Genomic DNA, 20,793 nt, shown 5'->3' on the forward strand with positions numbered 1-20,793 from the left:
ATTAAAAGAAAAATTAAGTTTTAAGGTTTTATTGATTTTAATGTCATTTTAGGTGGGCAGAGGTTTGTTTAGGCTTCGGCACCAATATCTGATGGAAGAAAGCCCTATCCAGGAAAGATCATGGCCAACCCCATCCCACCCTGGGCATAAACGTTTTCAATCACTCCCCTGTTGACCAAACCTCCCGCCACAAGAACAGTTTCTTTTTGACTGCAGCTGGCCTCAACAACAAGAGCCGGGACCCCATTGACTTAAGACTATATCCCACTCACATACACTACACATCACAATAAGGTGAAATCTATAAGCTCATAACATTACATTAACATAATCATGAGTATTCTCAGTATTATTACAGTGTACATTTGCACTAGTTCACTCAATCATTATAATAAAAGTTTATCTGAATACCACCTGCCTGTGTTAGCTGTATTTTCCTCACTTTGTATAGTTACTAGTTTTTACCTTACTTTTTAGATTTTGATTATTATTCACCATTACGCAAATACAGATTCCTTGGTGACAAATTGTGATTCTGATCTCCAGAATCTTTGCTTAACAGATTTCAGGGGATTGATTACAGGGGAAGCACTTCAAAATAAACAAATCTCTCCCTTTCTCTTTAACTCCCTGTAGTCATTCCGTTTCCTTTGACCAAACTAAAACAGACCTTATATCTAAGTGTGACAGAAAACTGGGTGAAGTGCTCCATTCTCACGTTAGGTTGAAATATGTCTCTTGTTACGTGCCTGTCAGCGGGACGTTGGCACAGAAGTATGTGGCAGCATGTGGAATCTGTATTGATGTGATCAGACATTCAGGAGAAAGTCCCTTTGGGTACCAGTTTAGATTTAACAAGTTTCCTACAGGAGTGCGAAGGCAAGGGTGGGCTTCAAGAACATACCGAAACCTGAGGATAATTGGGAACATGGAAGATCGGATACCATAACACATTTCACACATGTGAGAAATGGGAAAATCCAAGAGAAATAAATGAAGATGAGAATAGAAGATGAATGAGTATATACACGTACAGAGCTCTAAGTGAGGCGCAGTAATGGCGGGATGGCAAATATTACAAATTTACATAGTATGTCTTGTTTAATTTGTGAAAATGACTTTTTCAGTTCGATCTCATTCCAGTTGGTTTCAGAGCACTGGATCAAAAACAGACAGAGTAAAAACAATGACAATGTCTGTATACGGAGGTGAGGGTTGTTGAATGGAACAAACACAGCAGTAACAGCAGGGAGCCTGGAGTGAAACTCCTGTGTTGTAAGTTTAAGTAAGTGTCTTATGTAACTCAACGTATTTAACTTTCTCTACGTGACGTATGTAAGGTAGAATTATTTATTTTGATCCAAAACCATTATCTTTCCAAAACCCAACCAGTTGGTTTTTGGTGCCTAAACAACTAAGTCTTTATAAAAATGGACGTCGTCTCCGGGTCTGGAAAGTGAAGTCTATGCAGAAATGCTTTAAAGTGAAATACCACACAGAACCACAAGGTGCTGGCTCCAACACACCTCTGGCTCCTATAAACTCCCATTCAAAGTGTCAACTTCTCTAATGAAATACCAAGAATGCCAATGAATTTCTTTACGTCATTCGCTAAATTCAGACCTCCTGATCAGTGTTCTGGTTTTTCTTCTGAAAATAATTCCATAAATAATGATATATTATTCCTCAAAGAGGTATGTGGGAGGCATGCTTTGTTTGACTGACATGCCTCGGGTGCGGTTCAGTTAACGCCATAAGTGGGTGGGCTGAGCATCATCAGGTTCTCAGTCAGTCCTCCCCAGCTCATCTAAATATGGTCACTTCGGGCTCCAAAAAAACAAGATGGCGACATCTGAAATGCCTAACTTGAGGTTTCAGAACAGCAGCTCACAAACCAGTGGGCAACGTTACACGGTTGTAGCTTGTCATAAACCTGGGCACCTTGTTCTAATCTCTGAAACACCAGCCGGCTGTGAAAAACGACAGTATGCGACGCCCTGAGGTTGCAGCAACTATTCAGCGTTTTATGGGAGATTTATGAGACAACCAGGCCGCCTCAGCTGGTCCCCCGGAAAGAAACAGTCCAGCACATAAATCGAGCAAAACATCCTACGTTTACAGTGTATGGAAAACACAGAAGCACCACAGGTCAGAATAAACAATTTATCATTAGTGTGTGAAGTTGCCGTTTACATCTTAAACTGACTGCATCCAGAATCAATTCACCGTCAACCTCTGTTAAGTCCAAAGAGTACAATCAAGCTGTGAGCAGTCAGTTTCTGGTTTGCGATGGGGTCTATAATGAGACTGCTGGGATGAATCATCGAACAACAGACAGCCTCTCTGGGGAACTTCACAGCACTTAACACTGATGTTCATCTGATGGTTATTATTTGTGAATTTGGTAAACACTTCAGCTTTTCATTTGTCAGCATTCCTATGCTCATCCCACACTGCTAATTTCTGCATCCCCCTTCTCTCCCTTCATCCTCCAATCTCTTCTACAAACTGACAGGATGGCGACAAAACATGCTCGAGTTTGAATGACTGGAGGTAGGAATAAATCAAATACTTGAACACTGGATTAGTTTGACTTTTTACATTAAAGAACTGGACTCTAACCAAGTCTCACTTCTTCTATTTATATATTTTCCTCTCTGCTCTGTTTTGAAGTTTGGCTGACTGGCAGCTCTGAGCGTTCACACTTAGAAAGGTTACAGGGAGCTTTAAAAACTGCCAAGTTTATTTCTAAAGGAGCCGTCTGTCAAAATGACTGGCTTCTGCACGCTCACCAAAACACACACACACACACACACACACATGCAGACAATTACTCAAACACACACACTTTTTTTTTTCCCGTTATTCCACCAGGCTGTCAGTTCTCTATTCTTCACCCTAAAGCAGAAGTTCATAAGCTGAGGTGGTCATCACATCACAAGCTGCTAGCTGATTTGCAGATTCAGTAATAGTGTGTCATTGGCTGCAGATAGTTTCATGAAACTTTTGATAACTACTTGTGAGTTTCTGGCGATTCTTTTGTACATTTTTCAAACTTGTAAAAACAATGTTGACTTTAGCTCACGTTCTTAATTAAAGGGTCTCCAGTTTATCTTGGGAAAACAATACGGTATTAAAGGCTGAAGTTCTGGAACACGAAGGAGTGTATTTGTTCTCAGACTGGCCTCACTTTATTGGACTTGGTTTATTTAGCTGACAGTTGTCAACCAGGAGATGCTACACAGCTTTTCTTATGCAAATATCCCCTGAAAAACTGAACCTAGGTGTGCAAAGGAGAAGAGTTCACATCCAAGTGACCTCTAAAGTCGACCTCGACAGTGACCACCATCATGCTGTTGTGTAAAAGAGCAAATAATCTACTGATCCAAAGACATTTTTCACATCTGCTTCATTATACTTTCTTGCGACACCAAAGTAGGTTTACACAGACACGGAAGGACCAAATACAATTAACACCAGAAGTATGTTCGCAAACTCTCGGCCTCTTATAATGAACGTCTGATGAAAAGAAAAGAAAAAAAGCATGCATACTAAAGAATGGACCAACAGATCTGCCATGAGTCACCAGATTTCTTCATAAACAGTCACATATACAGTATTAAAGTGCAAAGTTGTCTAATTATCATCCCTACCTCCATGAGAGAACCTGTGCAGCTTTGAGGATGTAGTGGAACCGTGTGGAGTTTTCTGTTTACATTCAGTGTTTCACACCTAAAAGAATTAGGATCGGATTGTTGCTCTACGGTGCTGCTTGGTCAAAAGCTCTACAGGGTACCTCATAAGAGAAGACATTGTTCAATCTAAGCACTGAATATGACATTAAAGATAAACTGCAAAGGTTTTCCAGTTGATTTGTTGACATTAATGCTTCTTATTTACAAATGACCAAGACCGAATGAAATTGACAAACAAGAAGAATCCTAAAAAAAACATAAAAAGTCCGGTAAGCAAATGCTCCCTGTGTATCAGTTTTTAGCCAAAGATCTAATTCTCTTCTGACATTTAGAGCCGATTTCTCCACAATCCACACTCTGCTTCGGTGTTTGTTTCTCATGGAAAATTGTAAATTAAATTAAAGTCAATAAACCACTGCAGTTTATCTTTAAAATCATGAATTAACCTTTAGGCTTTGCCACATACATGAGGAAAGTAAAACAAAAACAAAAACAAACAAAAAAATCATTATACTGTTCAAAACAGGCCAGACTGAAGATACGTTTTTCTTAGTTATTAAAAAAAAAAAAAAAACAGGAACACAGATTTAGAGCTAATAAATACAGGCTTTTGTGGTGAAATGCAAATGAACTCACTTCCACATCACACCTAATCCTGATAATCAGCTTGATAGATGAGGGCCAATTTGACTGATGACACCTTCCCCTCTGGAGAGCCTATCCAGCCCAGTGTCACGTCAAAGAATGTAGGGGTGAAAAGTACACGTATGCATGAACAGGGTCCAAGAAGGAGGGGAACAGGAGGTTGGGGGTAGTTGGATAGAACAAACACTGGACTTTCACCCATACATCTGCTGTTTGAGAAAGAGAAAGTCAACATTGATTTCTTTTAAGTAAGATAAGTAAGTTACGCAAGTTTTTTTCAAAACAGCAGTCAGGCGGGGAAAAACGTGACACTGACTTGGTATTAGACTGATGCGTAATACACGGTTTGGCGTAATATCAGGTTGACATATCAACATCAGTGTCACCTCACCTCAGTGTCTCTGGTGCTACAACATGGAAATAAGGGTTTGAAAGACAGTTCAGATTGTAACATGTAACACATAGAAGATCAACAACAGTTTAGGTTGAACAACAGTTCACTAAGTTTACTTCAACTAGATTTAATTTACTGACGTGTTAAAACCCTCTCGAATCCTTGACTCACTTTGGTTAGCAAGTATCATTACATGTAGAATTATAATGTTAACGCAACTTCACAGTCCCAAAAAATATATATTCATATAGTTATATAAATATATACACATTAATAAAGCAATGCATACCACTAAAAATGATATGGTGAGATGAGCAGGAGCTGAGGTGCCGCTCCGAGGTGTTTGCGTGTGTTTATCTGCACACCTCCATGGATGACACACACTCAGACGCAGCAGCGGGGTGAGAGGCAAGGTTACACACACAAAGAGATCTGCTTCTTCACGAGCTGATAACAATCACAACTGTGAAGCCAAAGCAAAACACTGAATGCTACATCTCACTTCTCCATTGTTTGGTGGCTTCAGAGCCCGAGCGTATTCACAAGCGCTGCTGTGCACATCGTATTTCATCCAAAGCCTCATTCAGGTCAGCGACATGGTCGACTGGAAGCAGCTGCTTGATGGCTGAATTAAAAGCTAAGCCTACTGAACAGTAAACCTCAAGTCTCTTGTCTGTCTAATATCATCAGTTTATTATTATATAAACATGTTATTTGTTGTTATTTTGACGTATGTATTATTTTATGTTTTTATGCCCTGTGTAAAGTTCAAGAGGCCTTTGTAAACTCGCCCCGTGACACACTTAGCATACCTCCCTGTACCTGTAAATTTGAATGAAGTTAATTTTAAAAACTGAGCTAAGTTCGTGTGCAGGTCCTGTCCCCAGCTCTGTGAAGCCCCGTCTCTAGTAGTTCTGCAGTTCAGGAAGGTTTTTGTAGAGGTCCAGTGAATCAGGGTTGGAGAAGGCTCCTCTTTGCGCCACTTCCCGACCAGCAATCACCTGTTTCACGGCCACCTCCACCTTCTTACCGCTGATGGTGTACTGCAGAGGGAAGAAAAAAGAAAAGAGGGCTGTCATTCAAGCCAGAACAGACTTCCACAGTTGTAACAGAATAATGTGGCAGGCTTATTCACGTCTGATATTCAGATTTCTCTCACAGGAATGTCTCTGGTCTCCAGCAGCATGGCCGGGACGTGTCGGGCAGACAGAGCTTTTCTAATGGCTCCTTTAATCTTCGCCACTAAGTCTGGACAGAAAGGACTGCCGGGTGCCATCTTCAAGAATAAAATAACTCGCTCCTCTCCGTCGGCGTTGTACTGAGGAACACAAAGGCTGTCTGACACTTCCTCAAACGCCTCCACTGCAGAGAGGAGAGGACAGGAGAGGGCAGGTTAGAGGACAAACACACAAAAACAAAACCGAGGAGGGCAGATGAGAGGTGCAGAGCGAGGAAGAGGTGAGAAGAGAGTAATGATTAAAAGAGGAAAAAGTGTAAAAAAACTAAGCACAAAGGCACTGCATTCCTCTTGAGAGTAGGAAGGAGAAATTCTGCCTTTGCTGAATTCTGTTGACTGAACACATACTGAACCACCTCAAAAAAAAATTTAAAAATTTAAAAAAAAGGATGATGGGATGGCAAAAGATATTTTTCGCCAACATGGAGAGGAAGGTGACTCAATTTAAGCTCACAGAAAAATGACTTTTCCCTTTCCTTTTATCCCGTCTTCCACCTACGCCTAACTCCTTGTGTAATGTTCAACACTCACCGATGTTGTAGATCTCCGAGCTGCCAAATCGGACTCCGTTGGGGTTCAGCGTGCCATCACTGCAGAACAAGCACAAATTCAAGATTCAAAACCCAACTGTCTTTCACGAGAAAACACATCATAAAACCCACCGTGATGGAAAGGAAAAAACGTTGTTTTTTTTTTACAGAAACTGATGAGTCTTTCTTTATACATAAACTATATGGCTGTCTATATGTTTCTGCACCTGTTCAGTTTCATATGAAAGAACTGAAGCCTGTGAATAGTTTTTGACATAAAACAATCATATACTGTGTCATAAAGCAGCTCAAGAGTCCACACCGGCTACAAACCTTTCTGAGCAATAAAATGTGGAGTTAATATTTTTAACCAAATATCAGGTTAAAAAGTAAATTTTTCATTCTCTTCAAACAGAAAAAAAGTCATCTGTAAATGAGCTTTAAACCTGCTCATTTGCATCATATTGTCAGTAAATAAATCAATTATAACTCCAGTGCTAAAACACTTTTTATTCAACATTCTGGGGAGGAAGTTAATAACTGACCTTCTGCCCAGCATGACGATGCCCCCTGTCTTTGGGTTGATTTTACAGTAGTCTCCATGAGCCCACACCCCTACAGGCAAAGAGTTCACTTTATTCATTTTTTTTTTTATTATTTGGCAAATAAATGTAGGTAAATGAAAATGACACATTAAAAACAAATGTAAAACAGCAGAACAAAATTACATGCAATAAAAAAACGAAAAACAAGCGGTGAGTTAACAAAAAAATGTTAAAAGCAGTTTGCTGGCATAGAAAAATAGATTGTACATGGCTTAAAGTAGGCAAAATCTAATACAGGGCTACTGTATGGTACTGTATTATATCGTGCTAAAAGTAATTATCAGCACAGTCAAAGCCTGCAGAAATGACTACTTATAGAGACTGGTGACAACACCACCCTAAATGAGGACCGTTCATTCTCAGGTGGATTCTGTTGCTCAAATATATATTCTCTCTGAAGTCATTTAGGCAGGCTTTTACCACACTAATGATCGCTTTTAGCTGAAACCCATTGTTTGTTTTTGCCCACAATAAATGCTGTGTACATATACGTTTGTATTTACATACAATGTTTGTGTTCTTACCAGCATATGTAGAAAAGTATGCTTTATGATATTTGCTCCCGTTCTCGTCATTCCAGAAGTGTGTTGGCTGGCAGGGGATTGGCTTCAAGCAGACAAGCTCCCCACTCTCTCCCCATACAGGCTTACCTGTTATTACACACACACACACACACACACACACACACACACACACACACACACACACACACACACACACACAGAGAGATCTAGTATCAGTGCTTCTGAGATAAAAACAAACAATGTGTCCCGCTCTCAGAGAACTTGATTAGCGTGTGGTTGCACACAGCCCCATAACTTCCTCCCTCAGGATGGTGTTATAGGCTTAAAGACTGACTAAAATAATCCCAAACTCTTCCTAAAAAACTGCCTTTAGATTATCCCTCAATCCAGTCTCCTTTGAGTTGCTGCAGGCGTGCCAGTGTAGCCTGCAGCAGTGAGCCGGGGACTGAGGGACCAAAATCAATGAGAAAAACATAGAGGACTTTGAAGACTCCCAGCGAGATAAAAAAAAAAAAAAAAAGAAAACTCTACTTTTTTAGTGGGATTGTGAATGTTTCCCTGAAGTTTGTGTCTGTATTTATCGAGGGAAGGTTCACCAATTACTCCTGCAACATTTCCTCCCTGGTTACCTTCGATTCAAACACATTAGCTCTCCTTACATACAACCAGCAACACGTACAAACCACAGTCTTGTTCAGAAACAGATGGGACATTTGGTCAAGGACATCTTAGCAATGTATAAATGTGCCTGCCATTCATTTTCCTCATTAATATTTTCAATTTCCATCCAAGGACTGACGCTGTATCAGGGTAGATTGTTCCATAAAGGTCTTAATAACAAAAACAGGATGAAAAAGACATTGTATTCAATTTCTAAGCAATTCAACCAATCTGAACACGCGCACGCACGCTTACCGTCAAAGCCCCAAGCTTCCACGGCCATGCCGAGATTTCTCGTTTGGATTTCGCCCCGATAAACAGGAACTGTTGGGTTCTGACCCATGAAACATGACACGATGTCAGTGCCGCCTGGGAGAAGAGTTCAGAGAAACAGACAGGTTTAATTGGTTATCAGTCTGAAATGCAAACACCTCACTTAAAAGGTACAAAGTGAAAAACACTCTTATTAAACCATGTCCCTCCTCAAAACTAGAAAATAGTTTTCACGTTACCCGTGAACGATATAAAGACATGTAATGCAAAAGGCTGCTTGCTGTGACGAACCATCAGTATCTACAGAACCTTTTAGCTCATTAGCTCTTTGTTGCCTTGGTGCAATAGAGCTACATATTGTAGGCCAAAATAGGGCTGAAAGGAGTAATGATGCTAAGAATAAGTACATTAACACCTGAGACCCAAACATATGTGAGAACATGTCAGCATTTTGTGTGTATCTCCTTGCTGGGAATTTATTCACCCCCTACTGGCCAAAATCTCAATTAGGTTATCTTTAAATTCAAGTTCCAATGCAAGTTGAGATTAATACAGCTGAATTTACATGTTTAATTCCATCGAACTCAGTTTGAATTTGAAAACGTACAGACATGAACAGAATATATCATTACAACAGAGCAGACACCTTTTCAATGTAACATACTTTAAACAAATGACAATGTCATGGACAAAATACTCGACTACTGGACATATTATTGAGTTTCCATTTTGTTGCAACGCAATCTCAATCACTTTTTGTAGCTCTTAATGAGACTTCTACATTTCCCTTCTGGCCCACTGTATGCGAGCACACTCCAATGGTTCCCTCGGGTTTGATATTTGACTTTCCCAAACTGTGATTTCTCTTTCAATGGATGTTCAACAGGATTGAGATCAGGGTTTAGAGGAAGCCAATTCAGGGCAGTCAGTTCCGGGAAGTTTATAAAAGTGTGTTTTAGGTCATAATGCTGTTGGAGGAGCCATGACTTGTGATTGAGACTGAGCTCTCAAACACTGGGCAGTGTGTTTCGTGCCAAATTGCCTTGATAATGTTCTGATTTTATTTTTCCCTGAACAGATTGATGGCACCCCATCCCCAACAAATAAACCAGCATCCCTCATGTTTCACAGTGGAAATAGAGTTCTCTTCTTTAAAAGTGTTATTTAATTTTCTTCTGAGAACATATTGATGATATGACCAACCAAAAATGTATAATTTTGTGTCACTTAGAAGCATTTTGGCTTGTCGACATGCACTTTAAAATAATAACATGGACAATAACATGGGAACCTCGTGTTTTTTTAAGGGTCACCATGAGATTACAATTATTTTCTTTCATTCGTCTCAGCTCACTGTGATGCACACAATGCAAACAGCACAGTGAGCAGTTTTCACCATTTTAAACAGCCAGAATGACTGATTATATGGTTTAAGATAATTGTGATACTAATTGAAGCGCATGGTGTGCTTGAAAAATCCATTTTCACCTATTTATCACCACTCTGGGTATCAATAATTTTCTCCAGGTCATTTTATAAGATGTTTGCTTAATTAGCAGGAATTCAGCTCTTTTCACAGCTTCTTTGTTTTATTCTATGGCAAAACAAATACATGCAAGTACAGGAGATAAAATATATATTTTCGTTTCAATCTCATTTTAAGAAGAGCAGATGCACTTTAGGCCATGTTTGTACATTTCTTACTTTGTTTCGTTCAAGTTACATTACTTGAAATGTACAACCTACAGGAGTGCACGCGAGTCCTAACTCAGCAAAACATCACCGGTCACTGACCGAGAGACATTACTATCAATCATTTGACAAGACAAACCGGCAGTGTTCATGCCCTGCTCCACCTCCACTGGCCTACATAGGAGTTCTACTCCTTTGCAACACAATCTGAAAACTGTCATGAAGACAAAGACAGACAGACAGACAGACAGACAGACACACGCACACACACGCACACACACACCCTTTTGTCTCTCTGTACCTTCCAATCATCTACTATTTCTGACACGTTCCCTTCATCTCCCTTCCCCTTGTTCCTTCTCTACCTCCCTGTTATTTTTCTGTCTGTATCACAGACTCCATCCATCCATCCTGTTCACTTCCTCTCAACTTCCCTCTGTCCTTCTACTGCACCTTCCTCGTCTCTTGTATGTCTTTCTGTTCCTGTCACTCGTTCTCTCTGTTGATCTTCCTGCCAGTTGTTTTATCGAGCTTTAATTGCCTCCCTGGAGGAAGTGGAAACTTTGTCTTCTGATTAAACACATAGCCCCATAGTGGGAAGATAGGCAATTATTGTATTATTACACGCACCTTAATTGGTGGGTATATAAACACAAACATATATTTTAAGCCAAAAGTCACTGTGTCTTTCTTGGGATGCCTTCCATTATCTACTATTTAGTGTGCATGTGTGTGTGTTGTGTGTATACACAAGAGGGTAACTTGTCACACTGATCTGATGCTCCTAACAGCACTGACTATTCTGAACTGGAGAAAAAAGGATTTATTTTTTTTTTTTAATTTTTTTTTTAACTCCCCGGTTTGTGTGTGTATATATTTGTGTGCGAGGCTGCTTTCATTTGAGGAGGTGTGAGAGCTTTGAACATCCGGCACAGTTTGGGGTCAGACGAAGCCACCAACTGAGACAAAACCAAGGAAACCTACGCCACTAACTTCAGCTCGCGTTTACATATTCAAAAATGAATTGTACAAAGAAACTGACAGTCGCAAGATGACTTCTCAAACACAAAATTCCATACTTGAACACAGAATCGCTGAAAACTCAACCAAGACGCGCAATGGAAAATAAAGAGAAAAGATGAAGAAAGAGGAGAGGAGAGGAGACAAAGGGGGTTAGAGAAGTGACATATGGGGAGTCAGGCGGAGGTATATTAGGATTGAGGCTATCCAGCAGTGAAAGTGTTAAAATTTCCCATTGAAGAGCAACAGGGGTCTGACATTCATGCTGACAGGAAAACGCACACGAAATACACACTATCGCAGGAAAGGGTTAAAAACATACAGAAGGCAACTCGAGCACATGTTTGTGGACACGCTTACACAAAGACACACACTGTCACACAGGGTGAAATCGGCAAAGGGGCCCATCACATATGTGCCGCTGTGACTGCCAGTCAGTCACATATGCTTGGCTAAATCCTGGGAGCCACACACACACACACACACACACACACACACACACACACACACACACACACACACACACACACACAGAGTGTTGACCTTGGGGGTCAAGGTTAGGTCGGTTGGCAGCCAACAGGGTTGTAGCCTGCTGTTGCCCTTGGCGACGTGGAGGAAGCCGACTGCTGCAGGACCTACTGTTATGGCTCACACGCACATTAACACAGAACCAGTCCTTTAATTACAAAAGGATGATTCCAAATTTATAATAAACTGAGTCTTATTTTCCTATTTTTCAGATTCCACCATTCTACTAACATATGATGACACTGTACTCACTGAGGTAGTCACTGAAATCTGGGAGATCATTATTTAGCAGAAACATTAGTAATTTTACTTGGTGTTCCAAATTTATATTTACAGTATGTGTTTCCATGTCATTTGTCAGGATTTTAAGCATAAAATCTATGCAGTTTACACCGTTAAAAACTCACACAAATGAAGGTTTTGTCTATTTTGTATGCCAATCTGGACCCAAAATTCCACAACACAGTTCTCATCTTTGGTAAAAGTGTGGATTAAAGTTATATTTCTAAGAGATGACTATCAGTTTTCAGGCTTGTGAACTATTACATGTTTATTAAATTAAATTAGAGATAAGAAGTAGCCATGATCAGTTATTTATGTCCCAATGATCAGGATTAAAAGGGCGGCACGGTGGTGCAGTGGTTAGCACTGTCACCTCACAGCAAAAAAAAGGTTCCGGGTTCGAATCCGGTCCTAGGCCTTTCTGTGCGGAGTTTGCATGTTCTCCCTGTGCTTGCGTGGGTTCTCTCCGGGTTCTCCGGCTTCCTCCCATCATCCAAAAACATGCACCTCAGGTCAGGTTACCTGGCGCCGCGCTAGTGGCAGCCTGCTGCAGCATCTCCCCCCTGAGAGCCCCCCTGCTGTAGTGAAGAAATTTCCCCTCGGGGATTAATAAAGTGTATAAAATCAAAAAAAAAATCAAAAAAAATTGTTAGGATAAAAAAAAAAAAAAAAAAGACAACAGTAAAGAGAGTGTGCAGAGACATGGAAGGTTTTAGAACAAAAAATACCAGAGACAATCTGCTGGTACATTACCTCTCGTTTTCTCTTCAAAGTTCTGCCTTGTGATTGACACCTCAGATGACGCTTGTGTCCGGCCTTTCGTCTTGCATGTCATTGCGAGCGCGTGTGTCTTTCCATTTGTGTGTATGTGCGTCTGTGGCGATATGCTACACCCGTTAGGGCTGTCATTCACAGTGATCGTGTGTATGTGTGCGCAAGCGTGACGCCGCAAGCTGCGAGTCAGTTTGCGTGTGTGTGTGTGTGTGTGTGTTTGTGTGTGTGTAATATGTCAGTCACCCAGGCTGTGCTAAATGTTAAACGTTTCAGGACTCACAGAGAGAGACAGATAGCATTCTACTGGCCTGTCAACATCACAATGGGCTGAGAGGGCCTCTGTGTGTGTGTGTGTGTGTGTGTGTGTGTGTGTGTGTGTGTGTGTTGTTGTTGTGGGTGGTAAGCAAATGTACAGTCCTATACAATGTATTTTGTTTGAATTTTCTTTGTGTGCATCAGTCCTTTTGTGTGGAAGATGCTTTCATGCTTTGCTCGCAGAAGTGTTTCTTGAGAAGGTTTTCTAACCGGTTTTAAAATTTAAACTGTATATACTGTATACACCTTTCAAAAGCTTCATTTTAGCTATGAAATCATGTTTTAATATTTTTAAGTAAATTACAGGTTTTTCAAATCAGTATTTTTTTGTTTGGAGTGAACACCGTTCACCGATCAGGAACCCGAGAGTGTTCTTTGAAAAAGAAAAAAGGTTTAGCAGAGATGTTATTCACCAGAATCATCTCTTTCCTATTTTTAAATCAATCACACCCTTTTCTAGTGTTTCATTTGCAGTATGGCCAAGACAATATTTTGTGGCTTCGAGAACCAAAAACCATTCAGTAGAATTTTACATCTCTCTGAAGCTCTACAAAGAACAATCGTTTTTGTGTCGACCTTTTTAAGGCACATTGATATAAATTTTCCGCTTGGTGTTTTGTTCCACCTAAGAAGCGGGCCGTGCTGACATACAACATGATACACGACATACGGTCATGTTTTAATCAATTAATTAACTATTTTATTATTTAACTAAATAAATTATTATTTCATAGTAAGAAGTACATATAAGAGACAACTAAAAACTAAATTTTAGTGATAATATTATTGGAAAGTTACATGCAAAAACAAAAAGCAATATTACAAGTAATATTGAAATTAAGTTTCATTGTGCACTTGATACTTCTATGCTTTTGAAGGTTTCACCATCTAAAACCCCCATGATGCAACGCCCAAAACCTTTTTTTGTTCAAGGGCATGTTTGTAAATACAGCAAACCAGTAGACATTCATACTTGCAGTCACTTTCTTTTCAGTTGCAGAGTAACAATAATGTAACGATAGCAGGTGATGTTGCAGTCATGAGGTGGGTCAAATTACCACACGGCCGGGTTTTCTTTTGTATGTGAATGTAATCATCTCAGGTTTATAGAAAATGGGTCCATAACACTTACAGGTAAATGTCCAAAACAGCTGGTTTACTGAGTCTTTGTCATTTCCTGATGGTTATACCTCTAGGCAGGAGCTCCATTATGATGCCTTGTGTATCATTATGGTATTCATTATGTTGCTGGTAAAATAGCTATTATCAAAGAGCTCAGGACACTGTGTATACCAAGTTTGGTAAAGGATGGACTATAGGCTATAGGTTTTGTCAAATCAAAATCAGAAAAGCAGGAAATCTCATCTAGCATATATGAATAGTATGTTTCAGCATTTTACATAAAAAAATGGATACTTAAAACCATTGTAATTTATAGTATATTTACTGGTCCTACTAATAGTAGGAGACATTCAGAATTAAGAGTTACAATAAAGTCTAATAGCCTAATAGAAGCCTCAGCTGATTTTTTTTTTTTTTATTAACAAAAGAACATAAAATGTACCTGAAATTTTAGGTTACAGTTACAGTTAATATATTAAAAAACGTCTCTCACTTATTTTAAATGTATTGTATGTGTCTATAACCACATACAAAAATGCCTGAATTCAGATTTCTTTTGGATGCATTTTAAGCCAATTATCAAACTAAGTTCAGAACCAGTAGTTATTTGGCCACAGCCCTTCAATTATTTAAAATTAGAAATATTTGACATAATTCAAAATAAAATGTTGTTGTATGATATAAATTCCATTGATAACCTCTGCAGTTTAGATAATTTAAAATTTTCACCAAAACTCGTCAGTTTATTTGTAGGACAAGCTTTGTTGACATTTTTTTGAGAATCATATATTGTCTATAATTGCCAGAGTTAAAGTTGTGGATATAATGATTGGAAAAACTGCCTCAATTCAAAACCTAAAAAGGATTATAAGTATTGGAAAAAAGGACAAAATAAGCCTTAGCATAGTTTGTGTTAGTAAGTCACCTGATATGGAGCCCAGCAGCAAGTTGCTCTTGATGCAGCGGTAGACGTATTCGTAGCTCTGAGGTTTGAGAGGAGATCCAGTGGACAGGATGGTGTGAAGAGACTGAAGGTTGTGTGTTTCCGCTAGGGGAGAAAGAGATGTAAGAAAAAACAAATAGGCTAAAGATGATTACAAAACATCCCCTTCACATAGACTGTGCAGTGGTACAATCAGATTCTCTTTGTGTTTTTTTGAAGAGATATTTTGTGATCTGGGATCTATGAGGAAAAATATTAAGTCATATTAGATTGCATTTTACTGTATTTACAGGAATACAATGCTGCTTGTATTGTAACAGAACACAGATTTAGTGAAAGGTTTTGCATATAATGTGAAACAACAGAACTATCTACTGTTTTGGTATCAGAGCTGAAATTCAGTCATCGTAGTGGCTAATGGATGAAAAACATTCAAATCAAACTCGGTTGCATTCAGAAATCATTCCAACCAAATTAAGAATCCACACACACATGAAATGAGTGAGCACCTGTGAACAGCTGTGGCTTCCTGCGCCCCAACATGTCGTCTTATTGGAGTTTGCCACCCTGATGTGACAGAGCACACAAGCTCACATGTGCTACCGATGCACGCGCACACACACCATCAGCCATCATCCGCAAGATCTGCGTGCATGCCCTCTGTCACACACAAAACACAAGCCAATAACACTCTGTGAACTCATAAGCTTCCAGCAACCGACCCTCACCCTATAAACACACACATACACACACAGTGGGAACTCTAGCTAACCCCCCACCATGCCTCCAGGTGTCCAGTCAAAATGTCAGCCTGGGGAAAAGGGCCTCTCCGCTGGGGCAGCCAGTGAAGAAGCTCCCCCTATGCTCTCCAGCCCATTGGAGGCATGCTTATACACACACACACACACACACACACACACACACACACACACACACACACACACACACACACACACACACACAGCCAACTGGATCAAGTGGCTGGCTGACTAACCTGAGTGGGGCAGAGAGACGGACAGAGAGCAATGTTTCTTCTTTTTTTTTTTTTTAAGTTTTTTTTTTTTTTTTTAAGTTTTTCATGCCTTTCTGTTTAGTGAATCAGAAGAGGGAAGGGACAGGAGAGGAAGAAACAGCTTTGCATTAGTTGTAAATAGTAATTTAAATGACAACGAGGAGAATTTTGCTAGTGTAGATAAGAGGAGGTCATGATCAAAAGAGAAGGGATGAGAAACAAAAGTGCAGAAGCTTTGATAGATATTCACGTAAACCAAACGGTGGCTTAACTAATTTACCATTTAATGGTATTTCTGTCATTTTCCCACTAAAAGCACTGACATTCGTCTGAACCAGATAGAGAAGTTACAATATCGTCAAAATCAGCATTGGATTGACTTAACTTGAAAATATGAACTGGAGCCTAACAAGTCATGCTTTGTTCTATACAATACAGTATATACCCATACAAAAGAGCAAAACACTATTCATTTTAGCTTGTATTTTTCCAGCACACAAATAGCAAAATGAGAACGGCGTGTGTGTGAAGGTTTTGCAGGAAGGCTAATAAGCACTGGCATGACTCTGATTATGTGTTGAGGTCTGGGTCTCTCTCTCCAGAGAGCAGTGTCACTAAAAGCAATTACCTGGATCTATCAGTGACTCATACGAATGAGCATAACAGCACTTTTATCCTTTGGATCCAGTGTCAAGCACCAGAATGCCGGTCAAACTGTTGATTCAGCCAGTAAATGGAATAAAGGACATTTAACGTCAAACACCATCACCAGTATTGTCATTATTGTGTCCATCTGCTATCGTTGTTCCAGATTTCATTCTCACAATGTGCGTGTTTATGTGTGTATGTGGGTGAAAGCATTTTTCTCCGAGTGCCTGCTTGTTATTTGTGTGCGTCCATGTGTGTCTCTAGATGTGTGTGTGCATGCTCGTGTGTTTTGTGTCTGTGCTTACAACTCACAGGGTTTCAGGTTCCTCTCCTGCAGCACAGACAGCCACTTGGCTCCGGTACCAAAGATAGTGATGCTGGAGAAGATCGACAGACAAGAACAAAAAAGCGTATATTAATTTTTTTAAGCATGCTGAAATAAAGATCAGTGAAGCATTCTCTTCCCAACAATTGCACCAAAAAATAAAAAAATAAATAGTAGAAGATGATTATTTTGGGAAAAACTTAATTTGCGTCAGTGTTGCCAACACTGACAGTGATTGCAAAAGCCCTCCTACATACATGTACTATATTCTGCTTTGTGACAGCAGGAACTCTAAACAACAGAACCAAATTAGCAGACATTATGGGTGGGGGTGGTATGGATATTGTTGCCAAATTTCATGGCAATCTGGACGCCCATTTTCAGGAGAGTATTGGTCAGAAAGATGGTTGCAAAAACTGATGAACATTGGGACATCAAAATCCTCAGCAAGATTGTATCTGTTGAAATGAAACTGAACTCTCCTCTAACAGAACCTGCTTTATTCCCAGAAAGATTTAGACTATTGTGTCTTTATCAGGGATGTTATTCTTCATTATTTGAACGTCAGAATGATATACGTGTGTTTGACACAAGAAATCAGTTTTTACAATCATTGCTGAAAGTGCAAAGTTTCTCTGAGCCTCCAATGCACATACAAGGTGTGATCAAAAAGGCAGCAATGAAGCAATGAGCAACAGGAGGGGCAGAAAGTCACTATCGAAGATCAAAGAAGGTGCTTCAAGTCAGGACTGCAACCAAGAACATGTTGGTGGTTATGGACAGTGAATTCACCCCCCACGGTGAGACTGTCAACACCCACTCATACTGTGACGTACTGAAGCATCTTACAGAAACGACCTTGACTGATGGCAAATGGGTTCTCCAACATTACAAAGCGACCACTAACAGTGCACTGAAAACATGCGAGTTTCTTGGCCCCAGCAACCCAAACATCGCTCCCCACCACCCCTACCTGTCCTTACTTTGGTTTTCTGCAACTTCATTCTGTTTCCCAAATTGCAGTTCATGCGCAAGGGTCGTCATTTTGACATTGTGGAGGAGATCCGGCGCAGATTGCAGTTGTTGCATGACGCGGTGAGAACAAGACTTTCAGGAAGTGTTCCAATTGTGGCAGGAGGGCTACGAGCGCTGTATCGCTGCATAAGGGGACTACTTTGACTTTTGGATCACAATTCAGTTACTTAAAAAAAGCTACTGTGAAGTGACATAAGAGAGATCTTGTGTCCTGCAGCTAAATTCCTGACAACAAATATAGTTACATTCTTCATAGATTCTGTGAAGATAATTGAGCATATGACTGTTCCAAGCAGACGATTCTTATATGCCTTCTTAAATGCCTGCAGGGTATCTTTATGAATATTGAAGAATGGTTGTGTGACTTTTTTATGTTGATGGAGTTTTGTGTTTAAACCATTCACAACTAAATTTTAATTTTAGATTTTGTGTAATGCTTTATCTGTTGAAAATGTCTTGTTTAAAATCAAAAGGTATCTACTACTTGGTAACAGAAAAAAAACTAAACTAAACTAGTAGATATGGATGTGAAGTGTGGGTACAAATGACAAATAAGATACTCCATCTAGATGGCAATACATTTGGCAGCAAAGGCTCTGCTCCTTGAGGGAGTTCTCAAAAAGCAATTCCACCAAACACACAATCTCTTTAGATCTTAGTAAGGCTGATAAAACAGAACACATTTGGAACAGGTTTGGTGATGAAAAGAACTCAAACACCAAAGTAATGTTGGTATGAAGGTATGCGCAAAATGATGCCTTGTACATCTGTATTGCCATGATTGTATCTTACTATTCAGCTAGTCATCAAGGAACTGATGATTACATCTGTTTTGGTGAAGTATAAATAAAGGAGCTGATGCCAATCTGATGACGTACACAAAACTTGGTGGCTGAGCCTGAACACTACGCGTGACACGGCATAATTTCATCGTATCTGTGCTGAATGTAAAAACATAAAAAAGGGCAACAGTTACTGAGCAGCCTTTGCCCTTAATCCCATCTGCTCCAGTGGAGCTGTTCGGTAGCCTGATTGTAGTCAGAGGCTCCCTGGGGAGGAGGGTTCATCACTGTGCAAATGTAAAGCAAGGTGATGCTGAAACACAGCTTGTGTACTCTGTCAAGCCTTCATAGAAAGATTAAAAAAAAAAAAAAAAAAAAAAAACTGAGTGTGAATTGACTTTCAATTGAACAAGCACAAAAAGAGTCAAACACAATAATGGTCAGTCTCACATTCGAAGCCACGATGTCTTATTTTTAGATGTTCCGCAAGGAAATAGTTCAGATGAGAATGTATCGACAGAATGTTTTCACACAACAATCCTGGAATGAAATGATGTTGGAGGGTTTCTCCTGTGTGAATGAAAGTCTCCCTGACAGCTGACAACAGTTGGACAACATGTGGATGGTAAGAAGTGACAAAACGTCACTTTTGTGTTCCCCTGCAGTTTTAATTGAAAAAAAAACAAAGGGCCTTTTAAGCCTTGTTTCTGGGAAAGGGCGTGTTTTGTTTCAGTCTGCTTTCCTGTTTCGTCAAGTTATTTTTGTTGACATCAAAACAATCAAAATGCCTTCTATCACTATGGTAACCATTTCTGTCAATCAAGAAAAAAAGAGTGTCTCTGGGACACAAAACAACTGTCTGATGCTTGATTGGTCAATAACAAGGAATTATTGTGAGGGAGCATGTGATTTGCTCTGGGGTTGATATCGATTCGTGGTAATAGATGCTGCTGACAGGGTGAATGAAGGGGGTAGGGGTTATATCAGGTGAAAGATCCTAAAAAGTAATATCTTGGAAAGATACATGCACAGGCTGCATATATACACCTCTTGTCCATAGTGCCTCTGCATGCATCACACTTGTAATAGTGTACAAGCACATTTTCAATGACTTACACTGCATAGCTATTTGCATTCTTACAATATTAGTGTTTTTGGTTTGGTGGTAAATAACAAATGCTGAAAAGCACTGCTTATTTTCTAACGCAGAGAAAAAAATAAATGAATACTTCTGTTTATGAAATAACCAACCTGTCAATTTGGTTCGTTATCCATACTACGAAGTCATTTACTCCATTAGTCAAACATTCAGTCTATGACATCTCCTGCTCAATGTTACATCCCTAAACGTAATTCCTATCTGCACAAGTCTAATTATAGACTCTTCTATTCCTTTCAGTTGTCAGCCTCATGTCAACAATTATTTCTCCACAGTCTCCATTTTTAAGTCTTTAAAGTTGTTATTTCTAATCTAAAAATTACCTCTAATGTTAGCTTTAAGTTTTGAAAATAAAATCCATTTTCTTTATTCCCTACAAGTAAAACATGAACACAGCCTTGCGGTTGTATGCCTCTGCCAACCAATCAAGTTACATGTCTGTTCAAACTTTGAAGGAATTTGGCCAATAAAACTGATTCTGATAGCTTTGATCTTCAGCCATGGCTTCATCGTTTGTTAAAGTAGCATATGAATTCCTGAGCTATGGCCTCAAACTCGTTTTGTGAGGTCACGGTGGCCTTTGACCTTTTTCT

At 39.6% G+C, this 20,793-nt stretch overlaps 1 protein-coding gene across 1 annotated transcript in view; it reads right to left on the reverse strand.

The window, feature by feature from the left end:
• Nucleotides 1-3,390: 3,390 nt before the first annotated feature.
• Nucleotides 3,391-20,793, reverse strand: part of aacs (acetoacetyl-CoA synthetase) — a 43,504-nt gene continuing 26,101 nt past the window's right edge. The window contains exons 11-18 of the mRNA XM_069139118.1: nt 17,212-17,276; nt 15,222-15,344; nt 8,546-8,659; nt 7,631-7,756; nt 7,047-7,116; nt 6,503-6,561; nt 5,894-6,096; nt 3,391-5,777 (exon numbers count right to left, since the gene is read on the reverse strand). Of these exons, the coding sequence (XP_068995219.1) occupies nt 5,640-5,777; nt 5,894-6,096; nt 6,503-6,561; nt 7,047-7,116; nt 7,631-7,756; nt 8,546-8,659; nt 15,222-15,344; nt 17,212-17,276 (898 nt within the window). The 3' untranslated portion in view covers nt 3,391-5,639. The remainder of the gene's footprint in view (nt 5,778-5,893; nt 6,097-6,502; nt 6,562-7,046; nt 7,117-7,630; nt 7,757-8,545; nt 8,660-15,221; nt 15,345-17,211; nt 17,277-20,793) is intronic.

The sequence above is a fragment of the Embiotoca jacksoni genome, unplaced genomic scaffold (assembly GCF_022577435.1).
Source record: "Embiotoca jacksoni isolate LCO1_2020_lvr unplaced genomic scaffold, fEmbJac1.0.p SCAF_8, whole genome shotgun sequence".
NCBI lineage: Eukaryota > Metazoa > Chordata > Actinopteri > Embiotocidae > Embiotoca > Embiotoca jacksoni.